This window comes from Pelophylax lessonae (genome assembly GCF_965119305.1).
Source record: "Pelophylax lessonae genome assembly, chromosome: 3".
Classification (NCBI taxonomy): Eukaryota; Metazoa; Chordata; class Amphibia; order Anura; family Ranidae; genus Pelophylax; species Pelophylax lessonae.
The window spans coordinates 278,636,976-278,654,722 of NC_138770.1; the positions used below are offsets into that span (position 1 = coordinate 278,636,976).

The 17,747-nt window shown below is 43.1% G+C and overlaps 1 protein-coding gene across 1 annotated transcript in view; it reads left to right on the plus strand.

The window, feature by feature from the left end:
• Positions 1-16,834, plus strand: part of USP13 (ubiquitin specific peptidase 13) — a 159,243-nt gene extending 142,409 nt beyond the window's left edge. Inside the window, exons 17-21 of the mRNA XM_082248812.1 lie at positions 640-783; positions 1,033-1,196; positions 11,131-11,287; positions 14,149-14,233; positions 16,536-16,834. Coding sequence (XP_082104938.1) covers positions 640-783; positions 1,033-1,196; positions 11,131-11,287; positions 14,149-14,233; positions 16,536-16,629 — 644 coding nt within the window. The 3' untranslated portion in view covers positions 16,630-16,834. The remainder of the gene's footprint in view (positions 1-639; positions 784-1,032; positions 1,197-11,130; positions 11,288-14,148; positions 14,234-16,535) is intronic.
• Positions 16,835-17,747: the final 913 nt, after the last annotated feature.

Sequence of the window (17,747 nt, forward strand, 5' to 3'; positions counted from 1 at the left end):
AAAAAGAGCATTGGTACTTCCATCTCTTAGCCACTTAAGGACTGCCTTCAGAGAATTCTAGGCAGGCTCTGATTGGCTGAGGTGGAGAGGAGGGGTGGATGATGTCGCAAAAAATACAAAGCAGTTCCTGAGTGGTGGCGGTACAGAAGTGACGATGCTCCTTTGTTCCAGCAGCACAGGGAAGTCATTCCTCCCTCTCCAGAATTCAACATTGCTTACTGTATGTAGCCAATGCTCCTACAGTGCATTGCAGCATCTTCAACAATCAGATTGTTCTAGCATGTGGAGCACTGGATTGAACTAAGCTGACCTATACTGTGTATTTGTGCATATATTCCTGGAGTTCAGCTTTAAGGATTACATAGGAAGAAGCAGTGCAGTCAATTTTTTTAAGCCCTGTGTTTAATATAGATAATATTTTCTATTTACCACATTTTCTATTTCCATAAATAGTTGATTTTACTGCCCTCCATTGCAATATTGATGATGTTGTTGCCTTTCAATAACCGTCTATCAACTGTTTGTTTATGCAAATGCTCCTTTTTCTTGAATTCCTATTTAAGATAGATTAAGCCCACTTATTGAATACCTAATCTAGTAAGAGAGATGCTAAATGGCCTTTCTGACACCTCCATGCAGCTCCTGACATAGATGAGTCTTCAGTGATGCAGCTAGCAGAGATGGGCTTCCCTCTGGAGGCATGTCGGAAGGCTGTGTATTACACTGGAAGCATGGGGGCAGAATTGGCGTTCAACTGGATAATCGCACACATGGAGGACCCTGGTTAGTATAATTACTGCATTGTGAGGGCTGCATTTTTGTTTACAGGTCAGTGTGAGCATATTTTCTGTGACATTTTAGCTTTGGCTTGGTCTGACTGAGTTGCAAAGCTGAGTTTTTTTAGTGCTTCTAAAAAAACATACATATGTTGTTTGATCTCTGATGTCATAAACATCATTAACCACTGTACGATCTATGTGGTGCTTGTATAATGTTCAGCTGTCTCCTAATTCCTTTTAATTTCTTTACTAGATTTTGCTGAACCATTAACTATTCCTGGCTGTGCTGCTTCTTCATCTACACTGTCGTCATATGGACAGACTGCTCTGGTTAACCAGCCTCCAGAAGAGATTGTTGCCTTGATCTCCTCTATGGGTTTCCAGAGAAATCAGGCAATTCAGGCTCTTAGGGCAACGGTATGTTCATATGAATCTAAACCGAATATTTTCTTGTTACTGTGAAAAACATCTAGATGATAACCAAAATCCGAACGTTTCACTATAGTATAAAGAATTTGTATTAATACCTTGGCCAAATCATGTTTTTAGGAGAATGACTGACTAATTCCTCTTTCTCTGTCGCTCATTGACAGACTTAGTCTTCTTGATTCACAAGAACTGGGTTATGTTGTCTCTGCAGGAGCAGGACTAGGCAGAAAGAAAAAACGTTCTGGCTCCACCGTAGGGGCAGTCCCTGAGGGTATATCCTCCCTCTCTCTGCTACAAGGCATCAGTTTTTTTTCTGTCTAGTCAGGAGTAAGGACCTAAGTTCCTTGCTGGGATCTTTTTGGTCCTGGCAAGATTTTTTCTTTAGAAAAAATATTTTTTAGGTAGTTTTCTCCAGTGTTTTTTTCCTGTGAGATCTTCAAGCAAATACGCCGGACTGGGCGACACTAGTGGTCACCCCAGCCGGCCTACGAGCGCGCGCAGACCATTGCATTGCGCTTGGTCGGCCGCGACACATTCAAGTAAGTATGCGGGGCCGGGCGACGGGCTGGATGTTGAGATCCAGTGGTCACCCCGGTTTCTGCCTACGAGCGCGTGCAGACCAGAGCTCCGCGCTGGGTCGGCCGCGACGGAGTCCCATTGGAGGGACTGACCTTGCGAGTTAAAAGTCTCGCTTAGGACGCCAGGAACCAGAGAGTCGAGGCGTCCGGAGTGGTCCACAACCCCCCACCCCGGTGGAGAGGGTATTGTGAAGAGAGGGTGCCTGTCGGTTCGGTATGGTGAGTAAACGTTCCCTTTTTTCCTCGTTATGAGGCAGTATGAATTATGGGCCCCTCCATACATGGTCAGTATATATCGGACACTAAAAGTCCCCCTTGTAAATACAGTATGTGTTTGGTGGGAAGTGGACTTGGTTTGAGAGCTAACACTCTACCCAGCAGACTGTAGTATTACAGCAGACATAGGAGGTATAATCCTACCTTAATTGTAGTGTACCTCCTGCAGATCGATAAACCGCCACTTAGCAGAGATGCAGGTGGATGTGATGGGAAAAACGATTTCGGCAGTCCGCCGCCATTTTGCCGTAGACCGGGTGCATGAATGTCCTCAGGTCACGCCGGCCGCCATGTTTTTGGAGTCTTTTGTCTCCCGTATGGGGGGGCCATGTTTGATGAGCCCAGCTACCTCGTGGAGAGCTGGGAACGCCGGAAGGCGTACACAGGGGGCGGAGCCACGTCCTTCTACCCGGGAAAACGAACACAGCTCTTTCCAGTCTGTAAAAGACAGACGCTGACTGCAGTTGGTTGGAAACTTCTCTGCATCGGGTGGTGAGCCTTGGGGGTCCCTCTCTCTCTCTGTGGGGATCGAGAAGCAGGTACTCTGAGGGGCGCTATTGCGCTAGGGGGAGACACATAAAAAAAAAAGAGGTATTTTTTTATTTAAAAAAAAAAAAAAAAAAAAAAGTTTTTTGTTTTTTCTGGCAGAGGTGTCCTGAATTAACATGGACCCTGCCACTCATGTATCTCCACCGGATCCCCTCGAGGTGTCTGCAGGATCCTCCAGCACCCCACTGACGGTTAAATCATTGTCAGCTATTATGGAAACTTTTGTGTCCCGGGTGGAAGTGGCTTGTCAGGGACAGGGCGCAAGAAAGCGACCCCCGCCTAACCCCTTATTATCTGAAACTTCGGATTCAGAATCTGAGCCTATTTCTGCAGTTGCAGGTACTTCATCTGGGATTGGTGTCTCGGGCACTGTCTCTTCAGACAGTGAGGAGGATGTTTCGGCATCAGCCATAGCCCGAGAGGAAGCGTTGGTAAACGCACTCATTGTATCTGTTCAAGAAACCTTAAGATTACAGGGTATTCCGTCGGAAATAGCTGAAACTGAAATCCCTTTTGGGACTAAAAAACGCATCAAAGTGGCGAAGGTTTTTCCATTGCCCAAATGTTTTGGCAATCCAATCAAAGAAGAATGGAGTCTGCCAAAACGCACCTCTGCTATTTCTAAACGCATTAACAGGCGTTATCCGTTTGAGGAAACCCTCATTAAGAAATGGACAGAACCACCTGTGGTGGATTCACCAATTGCTAGATTGAATAAAGCCACGGTTATTCCTTTAGAAGACTCTCCGTCTTTTAAAGATCCAGTGGATCGCAAGATAGAAGCTATGTCTCGCACCATGTTTTCCTTGATTGGATCAGCTTTCAGACCAATAATTGCTATTGGTCTGGTTTCGCAGACTGTAACTGAATGGACCAAGTGGTTACGCCGGGACTTAGAAGAGGTCCCTCAGGCGGTATCAGATTTGTTGGAACAAATGATACAGGGGTTACAGTTTGTGTGTGATGCGGCGTTAGACGCCACTCCATTATTGGCGCGAGCATCAGTTTCAGCAGTGGTTCTCAGGCGTACACTGTGGCTAAAAGGTTGGTTAGCCGACCAAGGTTCCAAAAAAGCATTGGCTAATATCCCCTTTTTAGGAGAGCGTCTATTTGGAGCCAACTTAGATGAGATCATTAAGGATCTCACGGGTGGAAAGAGCACCTTTTTACCGCAAAATGTTAAGGGTAAAGGAACTCGTCAAAGACGAGGGCCTTCTTTCTCTGCTCACAAAAAGTTTTTTCGTCCCGCGGGTGAAAAAATTAAGTCCTCCAAAGCTCCTTCAGGAGGCTTCAGGGGACGTTGGTCGGGCAAGCAAAAGCCCGCCCCCTCCAGACCTGAAGATAAATCGTCCAAAGCCTAAAGGTGCGCCCCCACCCATAATTGGGGTGGGGGGACGTCTTCGCCGGTTACCGGATCCATGGCTTTCCAGAATCCCGGACAAGTGGGTTTGCGAAGTCATAAGGTCAGGGTACAAGATCGAGTTTCGATCTCTCCCACCGGCGCGATTCTTCCCTTCCAATATCCGACTATCCCCGGATCGTTTAGAAGATCTGCGGAGAGCAGTCACGGATTTACTACAACAAGGAGTGGTAGTCCACGTTCCTTGGACAGAACGTTTTCAAGGGTTTTATTCAAACCTATTTACAATACCCAGGAAAGAGGGCAAAGTGCGTCCAATTCTGGACTTAAGGGCACTCAATTCCTTTCTCAACATAAGGAAATTCAAGATGGAATCCATTCGCACAGTAGCAGCCTTCCTGCATCCAGGGGATGTCCTAGCGTCCATAGACATCAAGGACGCCTATCTTCACATTCCCATTTTCGCAGGACATCAGCGGTTTCTACGCTTTTCCGTAGAAGAGAACCACTATCAGTTTGTGGCGTTACCTTTCGGTCTCGCCACGGCTCCTCGGGTCTTCACGAAGGTGTTGGCCCCAATGTTGGCACTACTGCGCCAAAGAGGCATATCGATTCTAGGTTACCTAGACGATCTCCTGCTTCATGCAGAGTCTCCTCAGACCCTGCTACAAAACATAGAAATTACTATAATTTCTTTACAGGAATTCGGGTGGCTGGTGAACCAGCAAAAGTCATTTTTGGTTCCCACCCAGAGGCTCGAATATCTGGGTCTAATTCTAGACACAGTCAGGTCAAGAGTTTTCCTTCCGGTAGGGAAACTCCGGAAGATTCAATCAGCAGTCCAGTTGTTACTATCCAACAGCTGGTCTTCTCTTCGAACTTGCATGAGGGTTCTGGGGTTGATGGTGGCTTCCTTCGAAGCAGTCCCATTTGCCCAGTCCCATACCCGAATTCTTCAGCAAGAGATTCTTCTCAGATGGAATCGGAATCCGGAATCCCTGGACAATCGGATCCGATTGAGCAAACAGACCAGAGAGTCTCTGGTCTGGTGGCTTCGGTCTCCGATGCTCAGCCAGGGAAAGTCATTTCTGCCAATATATTGGACGATAGTGACCACTGATGCCAGTCTATCCGGATGGGGAGGAATTCTCGGTCAGTTATCTGTCCAGGGACTTTGGTCCCTGGAAGAATCCAGGTTGCCGACAAATGTATTGGAACTGAGAGCGATCAGACTTTGTCTGATTCACTGGACCGAGCAGCTCCAGGGCAGCCCGGTTCGGATCCAGTCGGACAACGGCCGTGGCTTATGTCAATCACCAGGGGGGCACCAAGAGTGTCCGAGCGGCCAAAGAAGTGGCTTGCATTCTTTGCTGGGCGGAACGATTTGTTCCAGCTATCTCTGCGGTGTTCATTCCGGGGGTGGAGAATTGGCAGGCAGATTATCTCAGCCGTCAGACTCTGGATCAGGGGGAATGGTCCCTCCATCCAGAAGTTTTCCACCAGTTGTGCCTACGGTGGGGCACCCCGGATGTGGATCTGTTGGCATCACGATTCAACAGGAAAGTACAGAGATTCGTGGCTCGCTCCCGCGATCCTCTAGCAGAGACCGCAGACGCACTGATCGCCCCGTGGGGGCAATACCAGCTAATGTATGCCTTCCCTCCTCTCGGGTTACTGCCAAGACTTCTTCGCAGGATAGAGGAGGAAGGAATTCCAGTAATCCTGGTAGCTCCGGACTGGCCTCGCCGAGCTTGGTACGCCGACGTGGTCAGACTGGTGGCGGACGTCCCGTGGAGACTTCCTCTCACGGAGGACCTACTGTCTCAGGGACCGATCTTCCATCCTGCTTTACGATCGCTGGCTTTAACGGCCTGGCTATTGAGACCCAGGTGCTGAAGGACAAGGGATTGTCAGCTTCAGTTATTCCTACTCTAGTTAAAGCAAGGAAAGCGACTTCCAGAAAGATTTATCATCGTACATGGAAGTCCTACATTGCATGGTGTGAACCTCTGGGGTTCCGTCCACGGTCTTATTCGGTTAGTCGAATATTAGCTTTTCTGCAACAAGGGGTTGAGCAGAAACTGGCCTTGAGCACTATCAAGGGTCAGGTCTCAGCATTAGCTATCTTCTTTCAGAAGCCTTTGGCTACTCATTCCTTGGTGCGGAATTTCATCCAGGGGGTGCGACATCTGGCTCCGCCAGTGCGCGCGCCGTTACCACCATGGGATCTTAATTTAGTATTGTCGGTTCTTCAGAAACCTCCCTTTGAAGATATTAGGGAGATTCCTCTACCTACGTTGTCCCAGAAGGTGGCCTTCTTGGTGGCTATCACTTCTGCACGTAGGGTGTCAGAACTGGCCGCTTTATCTTGTCGTTCCCCATATCTGGTGGTTCATAGAGATAAGGTGGTTCTTCGTCCGAATCCATCCTTCCTACCAAAAGTGGTTTCAGAATTTCATCTGAATGAAGAAATTGTATTACCTTCCCTGTGTCCTAAGCCCAGTCATCCTCGGGAGTTTGCTTTACACTCCTTGGATGTGGTCCGGGCGATCAGGGTATACTTGAAAACGACAGACTCGTTTCGCAAGACGGATTCACTTTTTGTGATCCCGGATGGACCCAAAAAGGGGTTGCCTGCATCTGCCGCGACCATTTCCAGATGGATCAGACAGACGGTGGTACAGGCTTATTCTATTAAGGGTCGGGAGCCCCCGTTCCCTGTTAAGGCGCACTCCACTCGGGCACTTAGTGCGTCATGGGCCTTTCGCCATCAGGCGTCAGTGGTCCAGGTGTGCAAGGCGGCTACCTGGTCGTCGGTGCATACCTTTACAAAACATTATAAAGTTGATGTAATGGCATCGTCTGATGCCTCGTTTGGCCGCAAGGTTTTGCAGGCCGCCATTTGAGGAGACCAGTGGTCTGCCTCGAGGGTTTTTTTCCATTGGAAATTTTCATTTGAGTCTCATTCTTTGTTTATAATGAGCCTTTAAAACTTCTAGTTTCGCACCGGTTGGGCCTTCTAGATTGGATTTTGATTTCGGTCAATCCCACCCCTCATTTGTGGCACTGCTTCTGGATGTCCCAGTTCTTGTGAATCAAGAAGACTACGTCTGTCAATGAGCGACAGAGAAAATCGGATTTTTGTAAGATCTTACCGTAAAATCCTTTTCTCTTAGCTCATTGACAGACGTAGTACCCGCCCCTCTATCATTGAGTTGGGTTGGGTTAAATTCTCTGTTGCTGCTTTGTGACAGAACTGATGCCTTGTAGCAGAGAGAGGGAGGATATACCCTCAGGGACTGCCCCTAAGGTGGAGCCAGAACGTTTTTTCTTTCTGCCTAGTCCTGCTCCTGCGGAGACAACATAACCCAGTTCTTGTGAATCAAGAAGACTACGTCTGTCAATGAGCTAAGAGAAAAGGATTTTACGGTAAGATCTTACAAAAATCCGATTATTTTGGTTAAGCTAAACCAAACCATCCTATTCACTGAGGAAGGGACCATCTTAATCTTTATTTAGATCTGCCATTGCCATAGTGCTTTAATCCCTCCCTCAAGCCTGTAACTGAATGAGTTTTTTTTGGGATTGTTGAGGGGAGACGTACTGATTTTTATCAGTACTAGTTTCTTACTTCTGCAATCCTCACCAAGGTGCGAATGACGCTACTTTCCCTGCCCTCTCCCCTCCTAAAGCATGTCCCAGGAGATTTCGGGACCATTCCCAAAGTGTCACATGAAGTTGCCAGCTGTGGTTTCTTAGGAAGCCGCACCCTAATCCCATATCCAAGATGGCGGCAATGGGGACCTGCAGCGGTTAAAAGAACCAGCTGTGGAAAGACAGTGCTGGACTCCAGACACTGGTAAGCACCTGATTTTTAAAAGTCAGCAGCTATAGTAATCTAACTGCCACTTTTGCTGAATGACTTGGTCTGTTAAAGGAACTTGAAAAATAACACTTACTGGCCAAATCACCAGGTTAAAATAAAGGGAGAAAAAGGAAACTAGCAGCCATTACATCTAAGAGTTGATAAACTGCAATATAATACCTTTTTGATTTAGGTTCAAAATAAAAGCACTGTCTAAGCAAACCTCCCCACCTTATCATGCAACTGAATTTAATATGCGATTATTTTGGAAGTTGAACAGAGGATAAACGCAGTATAAAAATAAAACAAGTTTGCTTTTCCTGTGTATTCTTCTTTTTTTTTTTTTTGTGTATTCTTCTTTTTTTTTTCTTTCTTTTTTTTTTAGAAGTTTAATATTTGACTTGCAAATATTTGTAAGAGAAATCAGGACTAATCTAGAAATGCAGTATTAAAGGATTAATATTAGGAATGACACGAGGCGCTTACACATAGTGCCAGGATGCGCTGAAACTTTGTGCTTAAAGCTAAACTTTAGGTGTATGTGTGCATATGTCTGTGTATGTATGTATATACAGTGTGTGTGTTTGTGTATGTATGCACAGTATCACAAAAGTGAGTACTCCCCTCACATTTTTGTAAATATTTTATTATATCTTTTCATGTGACAACACTGAAGAAATGACACTTTGCTGCAATGTACAGTAGTGAGTGTACAGCTTGTATAACAGTGTAAATTTACTGTCCCCTCAAAATAACTCAACACACAGCCATTAATGTCTAAACCGCTGGCAACAAAAGTGAGTACACCCCTAAGTGAAAATGTCCAAATTTGGCCCAAAGTGTCAATATTTTGTGTGGCCACCATTATTTTCCAGCACTGCCTTAACCCTCTTGGGCATGGAGTTCACCAGAGCTTCACAGGTTGCCACTGGAGTCCTCTCTTCCTCCTCCATGATGACATCATGGAGCTGGTGGATGTTAGAGACCTTTCACTCCTCCACTTTGCATTTGAGGATGCCCCACAGATGCTCAATAGGGTTTAGGTCTGAGGGACATGCTTGGCCAGTCCATCACCATTACCCTCAGATTCTTTAGCAAAGCAGTGGTCATATTGGCGGTGTGTTTGGGATCGTTATCATGTTTAAATACTGCCCTGCGGCCCAGTCTCCAAAGGGAGGGGTTAATGCTCTGCTTCAGTATGTCACAGTACATGTTGGCAATCATGGTTCCCTAAATGAACTGTAGCTCCTCAGTCCATGACACTCCATGACACTCCCACCACTATACTTGACTGTAGGCAAGACACACTTGTCTTTGTACTCCTCACCTGGTTGCCGCCACAAACGCTTCACACCATCTGAACCAATAAAGTTTATCTTGCTGGTCTCATCAGACCACAGGCCATTGTTCCAGTAATCCATTTCTTTAGTCTGCTTGTCTTCAGCAAACTGTTTGCGGGCTTTCTTGTGCATCATCTTTTTAGAAGAGGCTTCCTTCTGGGACGACAGCCATGCAGGCTAATTTGATGCAGTCTGCGGCGTATGGTCTGAACACTGACAGGCTGACCCCCCAGTCCTTCAACTTTTGTAGCAATGCTGGCAGCACTCGTACGTCTATTTCCCAAAGACAATCTCTGGATATGATGCTGAGCACATGCATTCAACTTCCTTGGTCGACCATTGCGAGGCCTGTTCTGAGTGGAACCTGTCCTGTTAAACCACTGTATGGTCTTGGCCACTGTGCTGCAGCTCTGTTTTAGGGTCTTGGCAATCTTCTTATAGCCTATGCCATCTTTATGTAGAGCAACAATTCTTTTTTTCAGATCCTTTCCCAGTTCTTTGCCATGAGGTGCCATGTTGAACTTCCACTGACCAGTATTAAGAGAGTGAGAGCCATAACACCAAATTTACCACACCTGCTCCCAATTCACACCTGAGACCTTGTAACACTAACGAGTCACATGACACCGGGGAGGGAAAATTGCTGATTGGGCCCAATTTGCACATTTTCACTTGGGGTGTACTCACTTTTGTCGCCAGTGGTTTAGACATTAATGTGTATGTGTGTGTGTGTGTGTGTGTGTATATATATATATATATATATATATATATAATATTAAACCCATTATGTTTCCATTAAAAGATCCTGGTAATCTCTTGTACTACAGCAATCGGATTGGGAGAGGGACATTCACTACTCTTAGCCAATCAGTCTAGCTGCATGCCCATATGCTTAAAGGAGGGCGATTCTCATCAGTCTGCTGTTTCTCCCACACTGTCCAGTCACTGGCTGTGGTCCTGGAGATGTCTAACCCAGTTCTCAACTCCGTTCCTCAGGGCACGCTAACAGGCCAGGTTTGCAAGAAAACTGAAATACATCACAGGTGATATTTGCTGCTCAGTGATTGCAATATTCTAGTCTGCATCTCCCCAAGGCAATACTCAAAATCTGGCCTGTTAGTGTGCCCATAGGACCGAAGTTGAGAAACACTGGTCTAACCTATCTTACATAATTGCAGTAGAAAATGGTCAGGGTAATAACCTAGCTGTGCTGGCTGATAGGGTTGGTGATTGGCCATTCAAACTGCCATCTTTGAATCATGGGTGGAAGAGTAGGGTCTCATGCTGCCACTTCCCCATACTTGAAAGAACCTGGTATTGAAAAAACATGGGCTTGTTTATCGTCCACTTTGAGCCAGTGCTACATTGTGTAAGGAAGAGAGGAGAGTCATTAACTCCTCCATACCTTGAAATACCAGGTATTTTACTTTTCCTGGTGGAAAAAAAAAAAATAAAAGGTTAGTGTGAGCAGTAGGGGGGCATCACTTTTCCTTGTAGTTGCATTTTAACGCTACATGCACATGGATGTATGAATAAATTCTCCAAATATGCTGTCAGAAGTTGACAGAAAAAAATGTTTTTAGTTGTGTTTGAATGTAAACTCATTATGTTGGCTAAAATATTATTTTTTTCTGGCCACTAGAATAAATGTTTTTGCAATTATACATGTTTAAGTGCGCTTACACGTGTACAAGTGTAAATTACGCTGAAAAACTCCTTTCTGAACGCAGGTTTGAAGCATTTTTTTCTGCCTCTGAACATTGCTCTAAAAATTGCCTGTAAACGATGCAATGTGCAAATGCCAATTAGATATCCTAGAACTAGAGTTTTCAGAGGTGTTAAAAAAAAAAAAGGAATGCCAGGTGTCTGTAACACCCATTTGCATAAGGCTTAAATCCTCCCACTGTGTGTATTTGAACTTGCTATAATAATAATAATAAATCCTTAATTGCAGAATAATAATCTTGAACGAGCTCTGGATTGGATTTTCTCCCACCCTGAAAGTGAAGAAGAATGTGCAAATAGTTCACAATCCATAGATTCTGAGAATAATCAAAATGGAATTCTCACCAACAATGATGAAGGTCCTCGAATTAAAGATGGAAATGGAAGTAAGTATAGTTTCATTTCAGTTGGCACATAGGTCAAGAAATGTATTATTTTCATATTTTGCTTTGAGCTAAAAAGTGTTAAACAATTGATTTAATGTTCCATAAATGACTCCATGCCCCTCAATTATTGATTGATATTTGACCTTGGAGCTTAAAGGAATGTTTTTTTGTATATTTCTGCTCATTTTATTATACAGGAAATAAAAAAAAATAAAAAGTTATAGAAGATTTGTAACTACATTCTCGGTAAGTAAGAAATACTGCTCCTGACAGTACTTAACTGGAAGTCTGCTTAGTTTATATTGGCCCACCTCGCTAATCTGAGTGAACTACCTCAAAGATTGGCGTAGAGCTTCAGGTGTTCAAAATAGTTTTATTTTACAATATACAACATCAAACATATTTGGATTTCTCTTCAGGAGCTGTCAAATATCGTTATTATTCACATTACTTATAAAGACTACTGACACCGTTCTGGGAATCTATGCCTGCTGTATTTGGACTTCCTGCTGCTAGGACATACTGCAAGTCAGTGTGATGAAAGCAGCTGTGGCTTAGGCCCAGTCGTGGTACATGTCTTACATAAATCTTCACTTTCTTATTAGATTACTTTCTAATGTTTACTTACACAATTATACAGACCATAATTTAGTTTACCCATTCCAGAGTTCTGCAAAAAATATTGCCATGAACCAACACCCTCCTCACTGACGGTTCTTTTTTTTATGTGATACAGATATAGTTACAAAACACAATTAACACTTACAAACCTCAAAACTACTGGCAGTTTTGCACAATTGTTGATTTGAGCTAACTGGCTTCTTGTGGTTTATCAAAGATCAGAATTAAAAAAAGAAGTATGGATATTAAAAAAACAAAACATTTATATTCACCTGGGTGGATGCAGCATCGATCTGATGCTGCATCTGTCCCCCACGGCCCCATGTCCTTCAGTCTTCAGTGAGCCAGTGACTGTCAGTCACCCCTCTCGGCTCTGCCCCTCCAGCGCTCACTGGAACACCGGCTGTGGAGGGGCCAGGAGTGGCTTGCTGAGAGGCATCTCTCCAGAACCTGGACAGGATGAGTGACATTACCCGACAGAACTTTAACCTGCTGTCGGCTGAATATGGGTCACAGGATTGCAGAACTAAGTGCACTCCTGTGACCCACAGGAGAAGTAGGGCCACAATAACTTCCCCCCCCCCCCTATGTCTTCCTTAATGTTGTGGCCTGGTCTGTCAGGGACTGGCTTTTAAAACCATAACGGAGGTAAAAGGACAGGAATTTAATCATGGAAGCCACTCTAGCAACTTCAGAAAAAGGGCATGTTTCAATCCCCTTTAGGTGCTCCTAGTGATCAGTTGAGACCCATTTACTTTTTGTGTTTTTATAGCAATGACCTAATGGTGGGCCTTATAGAATACCATTCGCATTCCCTGTCCTTCAAAGGATCATGCGGTCTTCAAGTGATATTACAGTTTTGTTTAAAAATAACAAACATGTTATACTTACCTGCTCTGTGCAGTGGTTTTGAACAGAACAGCCCAGATCTGCCTCTTCTTGGGTTCCTCGCCAACTATCCTGGCCCTTCTCTCCTGCCCCCACAGCATGCAGCTTGCTATGGGAGCAACCGAGCCGAGCCGCTGCTCAGTGTCCATTTCCATTCAGAAACTAAGCCGCGACCCGGTCCCATCCCCTCTCTCTCCTCATTAACTAACTGACTTTGACAGCAGCAGGAGCCAATGGTGTCTGCTGCTGTGTCTCAGCCAATCAGGAGGGAAAGTCCCGGACAGCCGAGGCTCTCGTGCAACATTGCTGGATCAAGATGGGGCTCAGGTAAGTATAAGGGAGGCTGATGCACATTAAGTTTTTTAACTTAATACATAGAATACATTAAAGTTTTACTAAACCCAGGACTCTACATTCAATATATCTGGTCTCCCACAGTACACAGAACATGACAATGCAAATATTTTAGTAAATATAAATTTTGATATTACCTTTTTATTTATAAATATTTTTTTATTTATAAATACCTTTTCTCATCAGCAGTATATATCAATCTTGTGACTTCTATCAGTGTCCAGCAGAGCACTGGTTAAAGCTTGTAGGAGGAGGGGTTTTCATTCTACTCTGACTGTCCTATGAGGCTGCAGGACCCCTGACCCTCTGTCTGGACAGTGCTGATTGCCCCTGTGCTGATCACATGCATTCTCCCAGGAAAAAGAAAAAAACAACTCTTTAGCAATACACAGCAAACTGAGCATGTGCAGCTTGCCCCCAAGGCTCTGTTATATCAGGACTGTGGAAGAAGGGGAGTATCAGAGAAGATAGGATCAAACAGCCTTTTTAACCATTTAGGTTCCACAGTGAGTATAACGAGCAAGTTTCAGAACAGGGTTTAGATGTTGACTTTTGTGAAAAGGCCTTTTTTCCAAACTTTGATAACCATGCTGTTTAGCCTGGTTAGGTTGCATGTTCTGAGAAGAGAAGAAATGCCTAATGGGGTACATGAAGGTATCACTTTTATATATGCTGGGGGAATGAAGAGGTTCATGTCAATATCAGTGTCAGGGCCTAATGTGTGTCTGTGTTCTCACAGAACTGAAAGTGAGTGTTGCCTCTGTTACTTCCAGCTTCGAACACTTTTTTAGACTAGAGAATTTTCTCTCTGTAAGGGTTTAGGGAACAATGTGTGCTGGCCAGGATATGTAAAATAAAACAATTATGGAGAGGAGACTGGTTCAAATACATTACATTTGTATAGAGGTGCCTGTTAGGTGATTTATACTAACTTTAATATATTTATTTTTATAAAATATATCCCTTTTTATATCTGATAACCAACATATGCTTTTTAGGATATGAACTCTTTGCATTCATCAGCCATGTGGGAACATCTACCATGTCTGGGCACTATGTTTGTCACATCAAAAAAGAGGGAAGGTATGTATGATATTGAAAGGACCTTTTTTTTGTGTAAAAGCATACAAACTTTGTATACTGTGTGTATTTTATTTACTTATTTTTTTGCTTCTAAAGCGTAGAGGAGGCTTTTTAAGATATGCACAAGGACCTTTTGGTTCATACACGTCTTTAAATATTTTCAGATTTGTGAACTCGTAAGAACCTTTAAGTGTATCTATGTAAGAATCTAGTAGTTTTGAATAGAGTGGGGAAGCATTAGATTCTTTATCAAGTTTTTATTGCTGTCTGTGCCCCACTGTTTACATAATTTTATTATCAACCAGGGTTCTGTGTAACCCTAGAGTCCCTTCAAAGGTTACTAGGGGTTCCTTTAGCTGTGGCTGATTGACCTTACATTTGATGGTGCCTGCATAATTCTGGGGTCAGTGCCATATGGCAGAGCCACCTTCATTACACCAATGATCTTTTTAGCTGTCTGTAAGGGTAGCATTCTGATCATCACTGTAAAGGAAACATTCTTACCGCAGATCACCAATGAATTGGTTTTAGCAAGAGTTCCCAGAGACCTAACTTTTTTTTTTCAATGGTTCCTCTGTGGTAAGAACACTGAAAAAGGCATGTTTAGTTACACCATTCTATTTATCCTGACTATTATCTATAACTATTGTCATCAAGACTGAAACAGAGGTAAAATTCAACATTTTAACAACCTTAGCTGTTTGGATGTACTATATACTTTCAGAGAGTGAAGGGTTTAAAACAAGCTCATAGCTGTTTTTTTCAGTTGGCTCCAAGCTGTCATGTAAAAGTGATCTGGGTGGCTGTAGAGCCATCCGATCACTTTTACAATGCGGGAGGTGTAGGCACCCCCTAACCCCCAATCCTATTCCCCCATGGTACCCAGGCTCTCCCACTTGTCTCTGGAGCTGGAATCACATCAAATGGATGATGGCTGCTGTAATAAATAAAAGATAAATATAATAAAAATAACCTACCCCGTCACCCTGCACAAACCTGCAAATGCAAACATGAGCAGATGCATGTTTTTTTTTTTTTTTTGCGTGAGCGTCTGAGTGAGAGCAATAACGCTAGGTCCCTCATTTCTGGTTTAAGTAGGCCGTGGACGAGCTGAAAAACGAAAGTTCTGTCGATTGAAAAAACAAAAAATAGCTCATACGATTGTGCCATCAATTGTTTCGATTTTCGAAAAAAGAAAAAAAAAACCAGCATGATGAATCAGGAACTATTGATTATTAACCAAAATATGTATTGATGTTCTAATTAAACTTTTGAATGAAGACTGATTGTCTTGTAATAGTGTCACAGAATCTGAAGAAGTGGGGTATTTGGAACTCACAAAACGCATCATGAGAAAATCATTAGAATCCTCCCTGCCAGAGCCATTATGATCCTACAAAATATCCAGTTCTAACAATAATAGAGACAAATGGTATATAGTATGTTGGGAAGAACAATAAGCTATGAAACAAATTTGTAAAAAAAAATTAAGTATTCTATACCAGAAAACCAAGCCATGTTGGGTGAAGTTTTTTGTTTTTGTATTATTTGAATAAATGGATGTAATTTAAAGGGTCCCCTTTCACATGGGGTGGACTCTGATTAGGTCAGCAGGGGATCTGTCTGCTGATCCCCTGCTGATCAGAGCAGAGTAGACGAACAGGTCTGTATTTGCTCAGTTTCTACAGAGCAGACATTGACAGAGCCCTCTCTGCTCTATGGGTGGCCTGCAGTAAACGGACTCTGCTGTCCATTTACACCTAACTGTCCTCCAATCCGATCTGCCTAGACAAAGGGGGGCATCCCCTTCTGTTTCTTTTTAGGGGACTAGTCTATTTACACCCACCGATCCATAGAAGTGAATAAAGGGTCCCATCAGGTCTTCCGGAAAAACAGGCGGACCTGGGCAGGCCCTTTGTGCAAAAGGTGCCTAACCGAAGTATGCATTTTCTGAACCAGGCACCTTTTAAAGTTCCATGTTTGATGGATTATTTTGTCATTCATGTGTAACCTGTTCCAAATGGGAACCTATCCTGTAAAATTGTCTCCTAACCAACTTCCAATTGGCACATCCTGTTCCAGGGACGTGTATCCAAGAGGGGAGATTCCCTTTCTTGGAGAGATTTCCTTTTGCAATTTTAGGACAAAAATCAAAGGGAATTTTTCTTCAATGGTACACAAACAGCAAAAATCAACTTGCAGGGTTGCTTACCCTTTCCTACTTTATCCAAAAAAAAAAAAAAAAAAAAAACATACACTTCAATGCATTTACAATGTTCATTTTCTGCTTTTTGTTTTTTAGATGGGCTATTTACAATGACCATAAGGTTACATCATCCGAGAGACCACCTAAAGACTTGGGCTATCTATACTTCTATCATAGATTACTTGGCTAAGATTTAAGTGAGGGCTTAGGCCTATAGAAAGCCATAGACCGTTCATACCAGCTAAAGTAAACAAAAGAATGTCGGACTGCCAAAACTCCAGATAAAATCTAAAATATTTATAGTTTATTTATAGAGAAAAAAAGATGCTTTATTACGTGTTAAACTGGAAATTTCTACCGCAGGAAAACACAAGTTGGTTGTGTGCAATGTATAATGGATGAGTGATACCTTTTACTTTACTGCAAACATTATGAATGTTTTTCTTAGGGGCATTATTATGTGCAAAATTTTTAGTAAGAAACAAAAACTGACACCAGGTTTTACAGCACATTTGGAATTGATGTACAAAAGGAGTAGAATGTTCTCACTGAGCCTGGAAACTATCCAATTACATGCAAGGGGAATTCCTGTTCTGTTCGATTCCCCTTCACATGACTGCATATTTGATGCAAAAGCATGTTCACAGGGCTAAGAAAACATATACTTCTTTAGTAAATGAACTCCATCGTCTTCTGTTCACTTGTAATTATCATGGAATGCTCAGCAGGTGGCACTGTCTTTCTATATACAGTTACAATTGCACTCAAAAGCCTTTGAAGTTTTATCAGTATTGACAGGGTCATTGAATATTCCCATATCATAAATGATAGAAGCCATCTTTTATATTCTAGATAGTCCTATATCTAGAACAATATGTATCCATTTCTTATTTTGTCCCTTTACTTTGTAAGTTTTGTACTTTGCTGGCAAAGTTACACTTGTTTAGGATTAGACACCAGTTAACAAGAAATTTCTTATGATTCCCTTATGCCTTTCATAAGTAAGGAGGATCATTTACCAACCAAACACATCATACGGAGTTGATCGGCATTTGCCACTATTTAAGATTCCTTCATTTAGTATAGGATTACTTGCTAGCTAATCACAACATGATGAGTAACCCAAAGAATAAGTTAAGTTTAACAGCACCTGCACTTTTTGGTCCTTTTTAAAAAAATGAATACCCAATAGACAGCACTGCTTATAACGTACATTACTTTGTATTTGATAATTTAATAATACAAAAAGGTATGAGCTAAAATGAAGTTTAATAGCTAAATAATTACACCTGCTGCTAAGCAGCAGAT